This window comes from Pipistrellus kuhlii, unplaced genomic scaffold (genome assembly GCF_014108245.1).
Source record: "Pipistrellus kuhlii isolate mPipKuh1 unplaced genomic scaffold, mPipKuh1.p scaffold_m20_p_38, whole genome shotgun sequence".
Taxonomy (NCBI): Eukaryota; Metazoa; Chordata; class Mammalia; order Chiroptera; family Vespertilionidae; genus Pipistrellus; species Pipistrellus kuhlii.
This window is the reverse complement of record NW_023425538.1, coordinates 3,473,304-3,486,951: the sequence shown is the minus strand read 5'-3', so window position 1 is coordinate 3,486,951 and position 13,648 is coordinate 3,473,304. Positions and strand designations below refer to the sequence as shown.

General features: G+C 50.8%; 1 protein-coding gene across 1 annotated transcript; it reads right to left on the bottom strand.

The window, feature by feature from the left end:
- Nucleotides 1-4,177: 4,177 nt before the first annotated feature.
- Nucleotides 4,178-12,117, bottom strand: YIF1B (Yip1 interacting factor homolog B, membrane trafficking protein). The gene is made up of 9 exons (XM_036408292.2): nucleotides 11,966-12,117; nucleotides 7,394-7,632; nucleotides 7,206-7,310; nucleotides 6,930-7,008; nucleotides 6,742-6,799; nucleotides 5,675-5,830; nucleotides 5,500-5,593; nucleotides 4,367-4,580; nucleotides 4,178-4,329 (listed from the first exon to the last, which is right to left on the bottom strand). The coding sequence occupies exons 1-8, from the start codon at nucleotides 12,006-12,008 to the stop codon at nucleotides 4,425-4,427; spliced, it is 930 nt and encodes a 309-aa protein (XP_036264185.1). The 5' UTR covers nucleotides 12,009-12,117; the 3' UTR covers nucleotides 4,178-4,329; nucleotides 4,367-4,424.
- Between the last annotated feature and the right edge of the window lie 1,531 nt (nucleotides 12,118-13,648).

Below are 13,648 nucleotides of genomic sequence, written 5' to 3'. Positions count from 1 at the left end.
GCCAACCTGTCCAAGGCAACACCCTGGAGGGATGTGGAACCAGACAGAAGGAGCGTCCCATACCCACTCACCCACTCGATTCCCATCAGCTCAGGCTTTGTGGTAGAGAAGAATAAGCTATGTTGTTCAACCTCTTGTCTTTGGGTCTCTGCAAAAGCTGCCACGTCCTATCTATAATACAAGAGTAATTAGAGGACCAGGCAGTGGTCTCCCCAGACCCATTCACCCTCTGCAATTTTAGCGCAGCAGAGTGCTACTGCGTGTTGCATTTGGAAGACTGTTCATACTGCTACCCACAACCTTCTAGCCCAGTGTCGTTGGGCATGGAATTGTACCTTTTGAGGCTCAACTACCTTATATCTAACATGAGGATCCTATTGGCAGTTTTATGAGGAATCACGAAATTATGTTTGTGGATAATAAAATGTGACATTTAATGAGCATCTACTTACCTTGTTCCAGGTAGGCTCTGTGAAAAACCTTATCAGGTAAGTTTTCCGCTTTACAGAGGAAGAAACTGAGGCCCAGAATGGTTGACTTCTTTGTCCACAGGGCAGTAAAGTGAGGGTTTACCTGTAAGCAAATTGACCTCTGGAACCTAATTCATGGCCACTCTGCTTGCTCTAACCTGCCATTATTATTAGCATAGTGCCTGGCATCAGATAACCTCACTCATTCACCAAGGAACAAGCACCAACTCTGAGCCATGCTGTTCTTGGGTTGAATAAAGTAGACAAGGTCCCCACACTGCTGGAACTTATGACCTGCGTGGAGAGACAGCCACTTTCGTATCCTGCATCCAGTTGTGGGGAAAACCACAATCATTTCACAATAATTTCTTCTCATTCAGAGTAAAGAACAAAGATCTTTGATTTACAAGACATCGTCCCCCATTCCTCCCCATTTTCTTTCCCTCCCTTCTCACTGCCATTCTGAGAGCCTTTACACTTGATAGTACCTCTAGATCCTTGCATGGCTTGCTTCTCATTGTCAGATCTTTACTTAAAAATTACTTTAATTGCCGAAACCGGTTTGGCTCAGTGGATAGAGCCTCGGCCTGCGGACTGAAGGGTCCCAGGTTTGATTCTGGTCAAGGGCATGTTCCTTGGTTGCAGGCACATCCCCAGTGGGGGGTGTGCAAGAGGCAGCTGATCAATGATTCTCTCTCATTGATGTTTCTAACTGTCTATCCGTCTCTCTTCCTCTCTGTAAAGAATCAATAAAATATATTGATTTTTTTTTAATTTAAAAAAAAATTTTTTTTTAAATTAATGATGTTTTCCTTGGTATCTTCACCTAAAATCCAACCCCTCCCCAACATGCCATATAGTTATTACCTAGTCCCCTTTTTTGCTGCATTTCTCTTCTTAGCACATATTATTTTTTAATGTATTTTATTTATTTTTTACAGAGAGGAAGGAAGAGGGATAGAGAGTTAGAAACATCGATGAGAAAGAATAATCGATCAGCTGCCTCTTGTACACCCCCTACTAGGGATATGCCCACAACCACAGTACATGCTTTTGACCAGAATCGAACCTGGGACCTTTCAGTTCACAGGATGACGCTCTATCCATGGAGCCAAACCAGTTTCGGTAGCACATATTATTTTTAATCGATTTTATTGGGGTATAAATTACATAAAACTCACCCCTTTCAAATGTAAACTTAGTGATATTTAATAACTTTACTAAGTGGTTCAACTGTCTTCCTAAATCCATTTTAGAACATTTTCGCCCCTCCACTCCAAGATCCCTCCTGCCCATTTACAGTTAAAATCCATTCCCACTTAGCTCTCAGCAACCACTAATCCATTCTAATTGCCTTCTGTGAGCACATCATATGAATGCTATCCAACAGGTAATCTCTGTGCCTGGCCCCTTTCTCCCGTGATGTAGCAGGCATGTGCCAGTTCATCCTTTTTGTTGTAGAGATATGTCATTTTCCCTATCCATTCACCAACCATTGGTCAATTTTCCAGTTTTTTTGTTTGTTTTTTTTCTTCTAAAATACTAGACATTTTTACCTTGTTTCCCCACACAGAATATCAATTCCAGGAGGCTGGACATTTTGTTCACCTTTGTACCCCCAGCACTTGCACTGTGCTGGACACATTGTAGGTACTCACTAAATATATGCTGCTGGGATGAGTGAGAATCAAGATAACTTAAAGATAACAGCAAGGGCTGTGCTGGCCATCAAGCAGTGGAGAGATAAAATGACGGGACTCTGTGGAGCCAGCAGGCTCTTAAGGAATGGACTTTGGAGCAGAGACCTGAGTGCACAAAGCTGACTGCTGCACATTCGTCATCCCCAGGCCCCAGGCCCAGCCACCTGCTTTAGAAACAGGCTGCCCAGCTGTTGGCAAGGTTGGGTTGGAGAGAAATGTAGACAACTTAGCCTGACAGTGAAGGGAACAGGTGGCCCAGTCCAGTGTGGGGAGGGAAGACTGGGTTCTGCCAGCTGCCCCTTCCCCTAAGTGCCCTTCAGGTGCTCAGATTTGATCCACACTGTGTGAGCCCCAGCTCTAGGCTGTTCATTGCTGCATTTGCCCCTTGTCATCTTCCTTAACTGTTTGATCCCCCAGTTTTCTCATCTGTAAAACAGGAACAGTAATAATATCTACTATTTATTTTTAAAAAGCCAAAGCATGATTTCATAAGCACTTCCTCTGGCCCGGCTGGTGTGGCTCAGCTGTTGAGCATTGACCTATGAACCTGGAAGTCATGGTTCGGCTCCCAATCAGGGCACATGCCCAGGTTGTGGACTGGATCCCATGTGAGATGTGCAGGAGGCAGCCAATCGTTGATGTTTCTATCTCCCTCCCTTCCTCTCTGAAATCAATTTAATATATATTGTATATATATGAAAAAACACTTCCTCTGTGCCAGGCACAGGTCTAGGAAACTAATCCATCTGATTCTTACCTTTACCCCATATGGTAACTGTCATTGACAGATGAGGAACTTGAGACCCAGGGCAGCAAAGCAACTGTCGTTAGAACACCCACTACTAAATGGTATAGCTGGGCTTCAAATTCAGCAGGCTGGTCCCCAGTTCACACTCTTCACCCTTTTAGACTGCTTGGCATCAAGCCACAGAGGGGCTGCTAAAGTAATACTGCACGAAGCCCTTGGAACAGCGCCTGGCACACAGTAAGCAAACAAGGAGTGATAGTGTTCTCACGGCATTCTGGTCCCGGGGAGCCACCCTCCCGCACATTTCCCCTTTTGGGGGAAGCTGATGACAGCTCTAGTCCCCGGAAATCTGCAACTACCCACCCCAACTCCCATCCACACAGCCCCACCTCACTTGCCAAGGCTGGAGGTGAGTGGGGGTTTTTCTTAACTGTCCACCTCCACATTACACACAGAGGAAAAGCTGGGCGGTGCTGGGGAGGGGCTGAGGCAGAACTGAGGACTCTGACTCAAAGTCTGGAGGGACTCCTCAGCATTCCTTTCTAGGGCATGTCCCACAGCTCCTCCCCCTGCACACACACACACACACACTTTGGACACACCTCTCACCACAGAGTTGGACCCATGTTCCTGGGAGTGTGCAGGAGACATTCCCTATTCCAATCCAGCCAACTTCTCTCAGAAGCCCTGGAGTCCACCTTGAAGAAGTTTACAGGGCAGGCCAGGTGAGTGACCCCCAAACACAGCTTCCCCAAAGTTCAGGGCCTGTCAGAAGCAGGGGCAGCTAACCGAAGGGTTAATCACCTCAACAGGGGAAGGGAGTGCATGGTGGAACTGGGTGCTTTTGACCCGAGTCTCAAGCGCAGGCTTTCAACTTGCGGGGCCCTTGACCTCACTGTTATGCTTTCCGCTAGCACGACCATGGCCCTAGCAGCTCCTCAAGTTCTCACAGCAGCTCAGACATGGAGGTGAAGGTAAAGGACTTGTCCCTCCCAATTGGCGCCTCTCCCTCTCCTATTCCCACAGCCCCACCCTGCAGATTCTCAGAAGCACCCCAGTCAAGGTCAAGAAGCCCAAGTTGAAAAAGGGGAAGAAGGCTTCCCACTGACGAGCCTGGGCTAGGCTCATTAAACCTCCAGGTCTCAGGTGGCCTCCAGGTTGCAGACCACTGTGAACTGCCGACTGTCCCCACTTCTCCAGCGGGCTTGTCCTGCCCCCTGTGGGCAACTGCACAGCCACCAAGGAGAGGCTACCCAAGCTGGGCTCACCAAGGTTTATTGTTTCCAGAACAGAGGCTGCCTGCTGAGGGGCAGCTAGTGCCCCAGGGGATCTCCAACTGGGGTGGGAGCGGGGCAGAGCATCTCAGGCTGGGGGGCCAGGCAAAGATGGAGCTGGCAGGTGGCCCAGAGATGAGCCAGGAGATGAGCCGGCAGGTGGTCGGGAGATGAGGCGGCAGGTGGTCGGGAGATGAGGCGCCTGGAGCAGCAATTAGGCGGCGCACCGCCCTCACCTCACCAGGTGGAAGGTGAGCCAGTACATGAGCAGAGGCTGCGCTGCCGCCACAGCCATGGTCAGGTACATGCGCAGCTGGTTCCGCGCTCCGCGCACGGGGACTCCCTCAGCCGCAGCCTCCGCCAGGATCTTCAGCCGCAGCGTCCGGATCTGGGGCCGGTAGAGGTTACCCTTTTTAGCCCTTCCCGCCAGTGGGAGCGCCTGGACACTTTCAGTCCCTGCCCCTCTGCCTTCTCTCCCTCCCTCCACAGGGGCAGCTGTGCTCATCTCCACTTCTGGGGCTCCTTGGCTTCCCCCAAATCTAGTAGATGCTCTTCCCAAGGCTTTGAGAAAATGTTAGGGTTCAAACCCAGGCCAGTCCGCTAAGTGAGTGAGGGAGGAACTGCACTGTGATTACCCTGTCTGAACCGGGTGGCCAGGCGTGGCTCTGGTTGCTGTCATTGCTTATGCTGGCCAGATTTTTAATACAAACCAGAATGCCTTTTTTTAAAATCTTGTAAATAACAACATCTAAGTCAAAGTTTATCTGATGATTAGACATGGTCCACAAGTTACCCATTTGTGCCCTCTGCTTCTCTCACCAAGTCCTCCAAGTATCCTGAGGTGCAGTTATCCCGATTTTACAAAAGAGGAAACAGATTGAAAAGGAGAAGGTGATCTTCCCAGGATCCAGCTAAGCTTGGGATCAAACTCAGGCCTAGCTTATACAGCACCCCCACAAAGAGCCCTCAAACTAGCTACTTCAGGGGTGCTGAAACTTTTTCATCTTAAAGAAAATCCTGGCAGGAAAGTCCACCATGTAAGGAGTGCTGTAAGGATGAGCACCCGCCCACCCTAGCGGTCCAACTGGATCCTCTCTTCCTTTAGGCCCTAGCTTGGACACCCCCTCTTCCAGGAGGCCCTCCTGAACCCCAAGCTGTGGCACCCACTCCAGGGCTCCTCAGTTCAGCAATGTAGCTCTGGTCTAAACTCTCCACCTAACATCCTCTGTTTAGATGTCTTCAGGGGAACCCAATTTGCTCAAGGGACCTGAGTCTTTAACTTCATGCTCCCTTGAGACCCAACTTACCATGAACACAAAGATCGACATGCAGCACCAGCCCAGCACCAGGTAGTAGCCAATCTTTCCAAAGAGCAGGCCCATGAGGATCCCACCAATCATCCTGGGAGAAAGAGGGGAAGGCTGGTCTGAGGAAGAGGCCCAGGGCTGGGGTTGTTTGTGGAGAGGAGATGTTAGTACTCACCCAACATATTTGTAGCCCAAGAAGGCAACCAGGTCGATAGTGGTGAGGTCAGTGTTGACAGTGATCAAGTAGAGGCTGAGCAGGATGGCCAGCACCTCCAGTGTCAGCCAGGCCAACGCCGAGCTGGCCTGTAACCCTAGAAGGTCTGGGGAGAACCTGCGGGCACCCAAGCTGTCATTTGATTGGCCTCCTCAAACCCTCCCTACACATCCACTTGGGACAGCCTGTGTTGGGTGGGGCTGGAGACCAGGCAGTGACTAAGGTGGATCTGGGCCCGGTCCTCATGAAAGTCCCACTTTAGGAAAGGCAGATCTGTCCTCAGTGACACCCTAGACATGTCAGGGATGCAACTGGGAAAGCACAGGGCAAGGGAAGTGCCTGACCCAGTGGGGACACCTGCCTGAGGCCTGAAGGAGTAAGGATTCAAATGATAATTATTTTCAGTGCCACAAAGGAAATGGAACAGGGGCCTATGTGGAGGCTTGACCCAGCCTGGGATTGTGGGAAGACTTCCTTAAGGAAGTGACATTGGAGTGGAGACACCCTGAGTGAGCAGATGCTCAGCAGGTGATGATGTAGGGGAGGAACATGCTCCTGAACAAAGGAAACTAGATGTGCAAAGGCTCTGGGATGGCAGTACTAGACCTAGTGGAGGATGGAAAGAGGACCAGAGTGGCACAGCAGAGCGAGGTGGGGCAGAAAAGGGCCTCGTGAAGGGCAGTGCAGGGCTAAGAAGCTGGGGCTTAGTCTGGGGTCTGGGGAGTATAGACAGCTTCTGAGCAGGCTGGGACGTGGTCAGGCCTGCCTCTCAGACAAGACTTTCCTGGCTGCTGCTAGAATCAGGGTACAGGGGAGTGTGGGGTCAGGGCAGCTGGTTAGGAGTGTGAGAGGAGGAGATCTAGTGGTGGAGGCGAAGAAGGATGGATTTAGAGAATCACCCTGCGCAGAGAGGGTGACACCTACAGGGCACAGTGGGACTATTCTGAGAAAGGGAACCAAGAGACTATCCCAACTGCCCTCAGCCCTCCAAAGCCCATGCCACCCTACCCACTTGAGTTCTCTCTTACCTATCCTGGGTTCCCAGTGCCAGGCCAGCCACCAAGACGTAGGTGATAAAAGCCATAGCTATGGGAAGCAGACACACAGACACATGTCAGAGGAAGGACCATCTGGGCCTCCAGGTACCTAAACCTCTGCCATACATATGCCCACCCAGGGGGAGGAGGATGCAGAGCAGTGGTGGATAGGGTAAAACCTGGAATGTAGAGGTCCGGAGCGTTGACATCAAAGCGGGGGGCCACTGGGGTGTCCTGCTGGTACTGCACCTCCCAGTCCTGTGGGGACAGTGAGGGAGCAGACAGAACCCCAAAGCTGGGCTCCTCTACCTTGTTTACAGGCCCCCTCTAAGGCGAATCACCCACCCTGACCCTCATGCAGGCCCCAGACTCTGACTCAACCCCATCCACTGCCCGCTTCCCAGAGGCTCTTTCCCTCTGAGCGTGGATGGTCACTTCGGTAGGGGTGCTCTGACCTGGTGCAGGTAGGGGAAGAAGAGCAGGCCCAGCTTTTTGCCCACGTACAGGGTGTCCACGGCGAAGTAATACTTGAGCTTGGTGACAGGGATGAAGCGGTCGATCTGGAGAGGCAGAGCTATTCCTGAAGCCCTAGCCTCATGGCCCCAGCCTCCCCCTTACTCCCACCAGCCTTCCCCCTACTCACATTCTTATCCACCAGCTCCTTGCCCTGTGCGGCTAGGCTGCTCCCATAGGCCATGGCCATGTTGGACACAGGATCAGCTAGGAAGGCTGCCTGGGGCGAGGCAGAAGCTGTAGGGTAGCCCAGGCCGCTGGGTCCCCGCTGGGCTCCATAGCCCTGGCTCTGAGCCGAACTTGTGTCATCAAAAAGCTGGTGGGGGTCAGCCATGCCCAGATGGGACACAGGGATCCTCCGCTTTGAGGCTGCAGCAGGAGAGAGGCAGATACCTCATTCATTCTGTGGGCGCACCCCCTCCCACCCTGCTCTGCCTGCCATCCATTCATCCATCCAACTAACAAGGATGATGATGTTGCTAGCTACTATGCACAGAATGCTGTACTAAGCTTTTTACAAACAAGTTCCCTGTCCGTATCCCTCTTCATGTTTCCCCCTCACTCATTCAGCTCCAGCCACATGGCTTTCAGGGAGCAGACCAGGGATACTCACAGCTCAGGGCTGCTGCACTGGCTGTTCCTCTGCATGAATGTTCTTTACCCAGATGTCCTCATGGCTCACTGCTCTCCTTGAACTCTTGGCTCAATGGGACCTTCCCCCCTTATCCTGTACACAACTGCGCCTCCGTAGATGGCATTCCCCCTTCCCTGCTTCATGTATATCCACAGAACTCGGCACCAGCTGGGATACTAAATGTTTTACTTCCTTTTTGCCCTGTCTGTCCACAAAAGCGTGAGTCCCTCAAAGTGGGAATCTTTGTCTTGTTCATGTCTGATTCCTGTACACAGCACTTGACAAAAACCTACTAAATAAATCAGCTATCTCGATTTTACAGATATGGAACCCGAGGCCTGGACAAGCTAAATTACTTGTGTAAAGGGCCAAACAGAGTGAGGAAAGAGCAGGAGTCCAATCCAGGTTGCCCAATAAATATTACAATAATTCAACCCCAACTGAGCACTAACCACATATCAGGCCATGTTTTAAACACTATGGATTAACTCATTTAATCCTCACAACAACTTATTTGTATTGATGCTATTAGCACCCCCATTTTACAGATGGGAAAAGCAAGCCCCAAAGAGGCTCAAGACCCCTCCCAGAATCATACAGATAATATGAGGCAGAGCCAGGGTTCAAGTTTTTAAACTTGGCTTCATGTTGGCGATAGTTACAGGAAAGGAAGGAGGAATTTATTGACGTCCCAGATGGGAGACCAGGATGGAGAGTGGAGATGAGGGGAGGGGAATGGGCTGCTTCTGTACAGATTTTGGAGGCAGGTGGGAGGGCCAGGACTTGCTGGAGGTGTGCTTAATTGGGGTGGGGTAAGAAAAAGGAGATAGGAATATCAAGATGACCAATTTGAACCCAGCATTCTGGCTCCAAGGCCCCTACTCCTAAGCAAAGCAATGCTGTGGCAGCCAATATTCATTGAGCATCTTTGTGGGCACAGGAACCAGGGTGGTAGGATTACAATAGATGGGGTAGAAGGCAAGTCATCTGCATCATGACTTTCTCTGTGCCTCGATTCTCTCCTCTGTAGAATGAGTTAATAGTCCACAGCGAAGTGACACTCATAGACTCCTCAGCCCTTGGCCTGGCACCTATTGTCAATTACAAGCCCCTCCGCTCTTCATTGCAATTATTTGTAGCTGGAAAACTGACCCAGGTGTCCTCAGTCCCAAAGATCGCAGCGAGCTCCACTTCTCTTTTTCCTCTCTCTGTTATGGCCTGAAGGTCACTTCCTGAAAGCTTTGGTGTGAACCTGTCCTCCCTCCTTGTCACCCCCTCAGCCAGTGGCATTTGGGGTCCTGCTCCCACTGGCCTCTAAAGGCTCTCTGCACCACCAGGTCCAGTCCATCATTCTGCTCTCATCCAACTCAAGTCCTCACAGCACTAGGTGCACTGCCCCAACTGCCAGCCTCCAACTCTTGGCTTCTGAGATACTGTGCCTGTCTTTTTCTCTTTTCTGTCTGAGGCCCACAAATACCTACTTAGCACCCCCTGTGTTAAGCTCTGATGCAGGTAGTAATGATCAAAAGGACAAAAACTTCTGCCTTCATGGAGCTGATGGTCTCCCAATGTCTCTCAATTAGTGACTTATTTCCAGCTCCCTGGAATGTGTGACCCAATTCTCCACCCTCATCTAGGGCAATTTCACCCACACTCACAACTTTCACAGTTTTAGGCTCTGAGCTCTGTCTCTGGCCATCACTTCTCTCCTGTAGCCAGACCCAGGTAGGCCACTGGCTTCTTGGCAATTGCCTCTGATTGCCCCTGAGCCCTAACATCAGTCTCCAAACCCTGATTCCCCTTCGTCTGGCATCCAACCAATGAATCGCTAATTCTTGCCCACTATGTCTCAATGTTACCCTCCCCTCTCAGACTATGTCTTGCACCTGACTTAAATGACCTCCCCTCAGGTCCTCCTGTCCGTTCTTAGCTGCACCAGCCTTCTCTCCGGTGGGCAGCCAGAGACATCTTTTTTTTTTTTTTTTTTTTAATATATTTTATTGATTTTTAACAGAGAGGAAGGGAGAGGGATAGAGAATTAGAAGCATCGATGAGAATCATCGATCAGCTGCCTCCTGCACAACCCCCACTGGGGGATGTGCCCGCAACCAAAGTACATGCCCTTGACCGGAATCGAACCTGGGACCCTTCAGTCCACAGGCTGACGCTCTATCCACTGAGCCAAACCGGTCTCGGCCAGAGACATCTTTTTAAGTGAAAAAGAGAACTTTTCTGTCTTCTGCCTAAGATCAAGGCCCACTGTGTTTAGAATAAAATCCTAATGCCCATGAGGTCCCGCGGGACCCAGCGTTGCTAACGACCCTCTTTTACTACCTTGGGGCTCACTGCATCTCAGCCACAATGGCTTCCTCTCAGACCATGACCTTGCCAAGCTCCTAGCCCCCACAAGCTTTTTAAAATATATATTTTTTTCTTGATTAAGGTGAGGGAAAGAAAGAAACATTGATACGAGAAACATCCATCGGCTGTCTCCTGCAAGCTCCATACTGGGGATCCGAGTACACACCCTGCCTAGGAATTGAACCAGTGACCTCTGGGTGCCTGGAACAATCCTCAACCAAGCCACACCGGCCAGGGCCCCCCACAGGCTTTTGAACATCCATCACCTTGGAACACCTTCCCACCAATGACAACTGCCAATGTTGCACTCAGGCCTCAGCTCAAATGTTTCCTTCTCAAAGACCTTTCTCATTCCTCAATGTAAACACTAGCCCCACCTTGTTCTTTCTCATCATATCCAGTGATTCTCCTTTCCCTTCTGAGCACTTACCACAATTCATTTGTCTCCTTGTTTACTCAGCACAGGCCACAAATGCTTTTCCCTCACTACAAATCCCCTTCTCTGGGCTAATGAGCTGTACCTCTTCCAGGAACAGGGGTCCTCAAACTTTTTAAAGTGAGGGCCAGATCACGGTCCCTCAGAGAGCTGGAGGGCCGGACTATATGAACTACTAATTCCTACTGTAACACCTCGGCTGCGCTCACTGCCCAAAAAACCTGGCGGGCCGGATCGGACTTCTCTGCGGGCCGCATGTGGCCCGCGGGCCGTAGTTTGAAGACGCCTGTCCAGGAAGCTTCTGACACCCCCAGACTGGGTCACATGCCTAATCTGGGCAACCATAACACCTCCATCCCAGCCATAATCAATCACTCTGATTGTGCTTCCCTCTCCCTGGCTCTAACCCATCTGCTTGTGCTGCTTCTTTCATCAAAATGTCCATCACTCAAGCCTGCTGCTGTCTTCTGCTCTGTACTGGTAGCTTCATGAGGACAGGAACCTGTTGGGCACCGCTGTATTTCCAGCATCACCTATCACAGGATCAGCCAGGCACCTTATTGATGGTTGAAGGGAGGAATGAGCACATCACACTGTCTCCCTCAACAGAGAGGCCCCCTCAACGCCTAGTCACATCTTCCCTTTACAGCTCTAATTAGTCTCCAAATTATCTGGCTGCCTTGATTGTTTCTGAGTTTAGTGACTGTCTTCCCATCAAACTCAGTAACAAACAAGAGTTAACAATGGGCGGTGTTATGCTGGTCACTACCAGGTACCCACATTCCAGCAAAGGGCTGGGCACAGGGGAGCTGCTGCAGGATGTGTTGAATGACTAGGTGAGATGCACGCACATTCACGGAGATTAGACATACAAATTCACAAAGGTGGAGGAAAAAAAGAGGTTAATAGCCAAATAAACACAGGTTCAAATCTAAGTAAGGGATAACCATGGCCCTTTTCGCTCACCGAGGGCATGGGCGACAGCCCGTGGCTACGAAGGGGTAAGGGTGACTGCTTACTGCAAAATCAATAAAAGTCGGGCTTTTCTGTTCAACATACAACATCCTACCCAAAGTAATATCCTAAGGGGGGGAAAAACCCGACCCCAAAGCACCCCTACCCAGAGCTGGCATCGTGGTGCGGTGCACACCTCGAAGCTCCAGATCCCTAACTTCCTGACCTCCGACCTGCAGCGACCTCGCCAACCGCCGCGGCGGCCCCGCCACACCCCGCCCGCCTCATCACCTCGGCGGGCCACGTACGCCACTTACGCTGCCGGGGAGTCCCCGCCGCAGCGGAGCCAGCTGGATGCATCCTTCGTTGCTTCCGTCGCCGCCCTAGCCGCGGTTCGAAAGGCGCCCGCCCGGCTCCCGTAGCCACGTCCCACCGGCGACGCGACAGCCAATGGGCGTTACGGTCGTTCAGAGGCCACGCCTCTCGTGGAAGCCCGGACGCGTTCGCTGTGAGAGAGAGGGAGGGCTGGAGGCCGTGACGTAAGCCGAGAGTCCAGAACGGAGCGGCAGGAAGGCGGGGCAGGGACCGGTCTGAGGAGGAGACGGCGTCGTGCATGACGAGAAATGTAGGTGTCGAGCGAAGAGGAGGATGGGAAATGGAGTTCTCCACGGACAGACGCTCAATTTGGGTCGCTGAGAGCACGCTGGAACCAGGGGAGGGTGCGGCGCAGGGAAGAAGAAATCCTTTCGTATTTCCAAGGAGCTAAGTTGAGTGGTGCGGGCTCTGCCCTTTACAATTTGGGCAGATCTTAGGTATTAAACTGAATGTTTAGAGTGAGAAAAGATGTCTGTCTTGGAATGTATCTTTACATATTTTCCCAGAAAATGATAAAAAATGCTTTGCTTTGCTTTACGACCTGGTTTTCCCAGTCCTCCAAAAACATTTTATACACCCCCCTCCCCCCCAGCAACTCACAGCACACACAGGCACACTTGCAAGTGAGAAGCCCTGAGAATTAAGCTTCCTTAGTCTCTCCTCTCTTTGTCTTTCAGTATCCCCATGTATCTCATTCGGTCTCCCCCTTGCTTTTTTTTCTTGCTTTTTTTTTATTTAATATATTTTATTGATTTTTTACAGAGAGGAAGGGAGAGAGATAGAGAGCTAGAAACGTCGATTGAAACATCGACCAGCTGCCTCCTGCACACCCCCTATCAGGGATATACCCGCAACCAACGTACATGCCCCTGACCGGAATCGAACCTGGGACCTTTCAGTCCGCAGACCGCCGCTCTACCACTGAGCCAAACCGGTTTCCGGCCGGTCTCCCCCTTTCTCCCCGCCCTTCCCCCTCTTCCCCCTACTTTCTGTCCCACACTTTCCTCCACTTATCTCAGGCAAAGATAATGGTAGAAGTGACTTCCGGGCAATGATAGCACTCCGGAAGAATGTCAGCAAGTGACTATCAGTGTGGCTTTCCCTTTCCTTCCAAGACATTGCCTTTTCTGGGACCTTGAGGACTGTTCTAGTCTCTCGGTTATGAGTGCTGGCTTAGTCACGGGCTTTCTTTATGAGGTGTCCCCTTTCCTCTTCTGAACGTTGGGCTCCATCACTATTTTCTCATCCTCTGAATACTTTTATTAGTAAGCAAGTATTTTAGCTTTGTGTTACCTTATGTTCACATGGTCACACCTTACCAGTTTTGTGACTACTCAATTGTTAAGCCTAAAATTTCTCTCATCTGTTTAATGAATAATAGAGGAGGGTTGAGATACAAGCTTATGTGTCCACAGGGCCTGACATACTGAAGCCTTTGATCACTGGCCCCTACTGTTGCTGTTGTTCCAAGCCCTAATTGGGTTCTTTCCCAAGAGCTGCCACAGTTTTATTAATAGAACCATCTGGGTGTGTCTGAACTGGTTCCTGAGCCCCATCCTCGGCCAGTCAGCTGTGGTCAGGATCTGGGGCTGCCCTCTCGAAGGCCGTCAGAGAGGGGGGTGTGG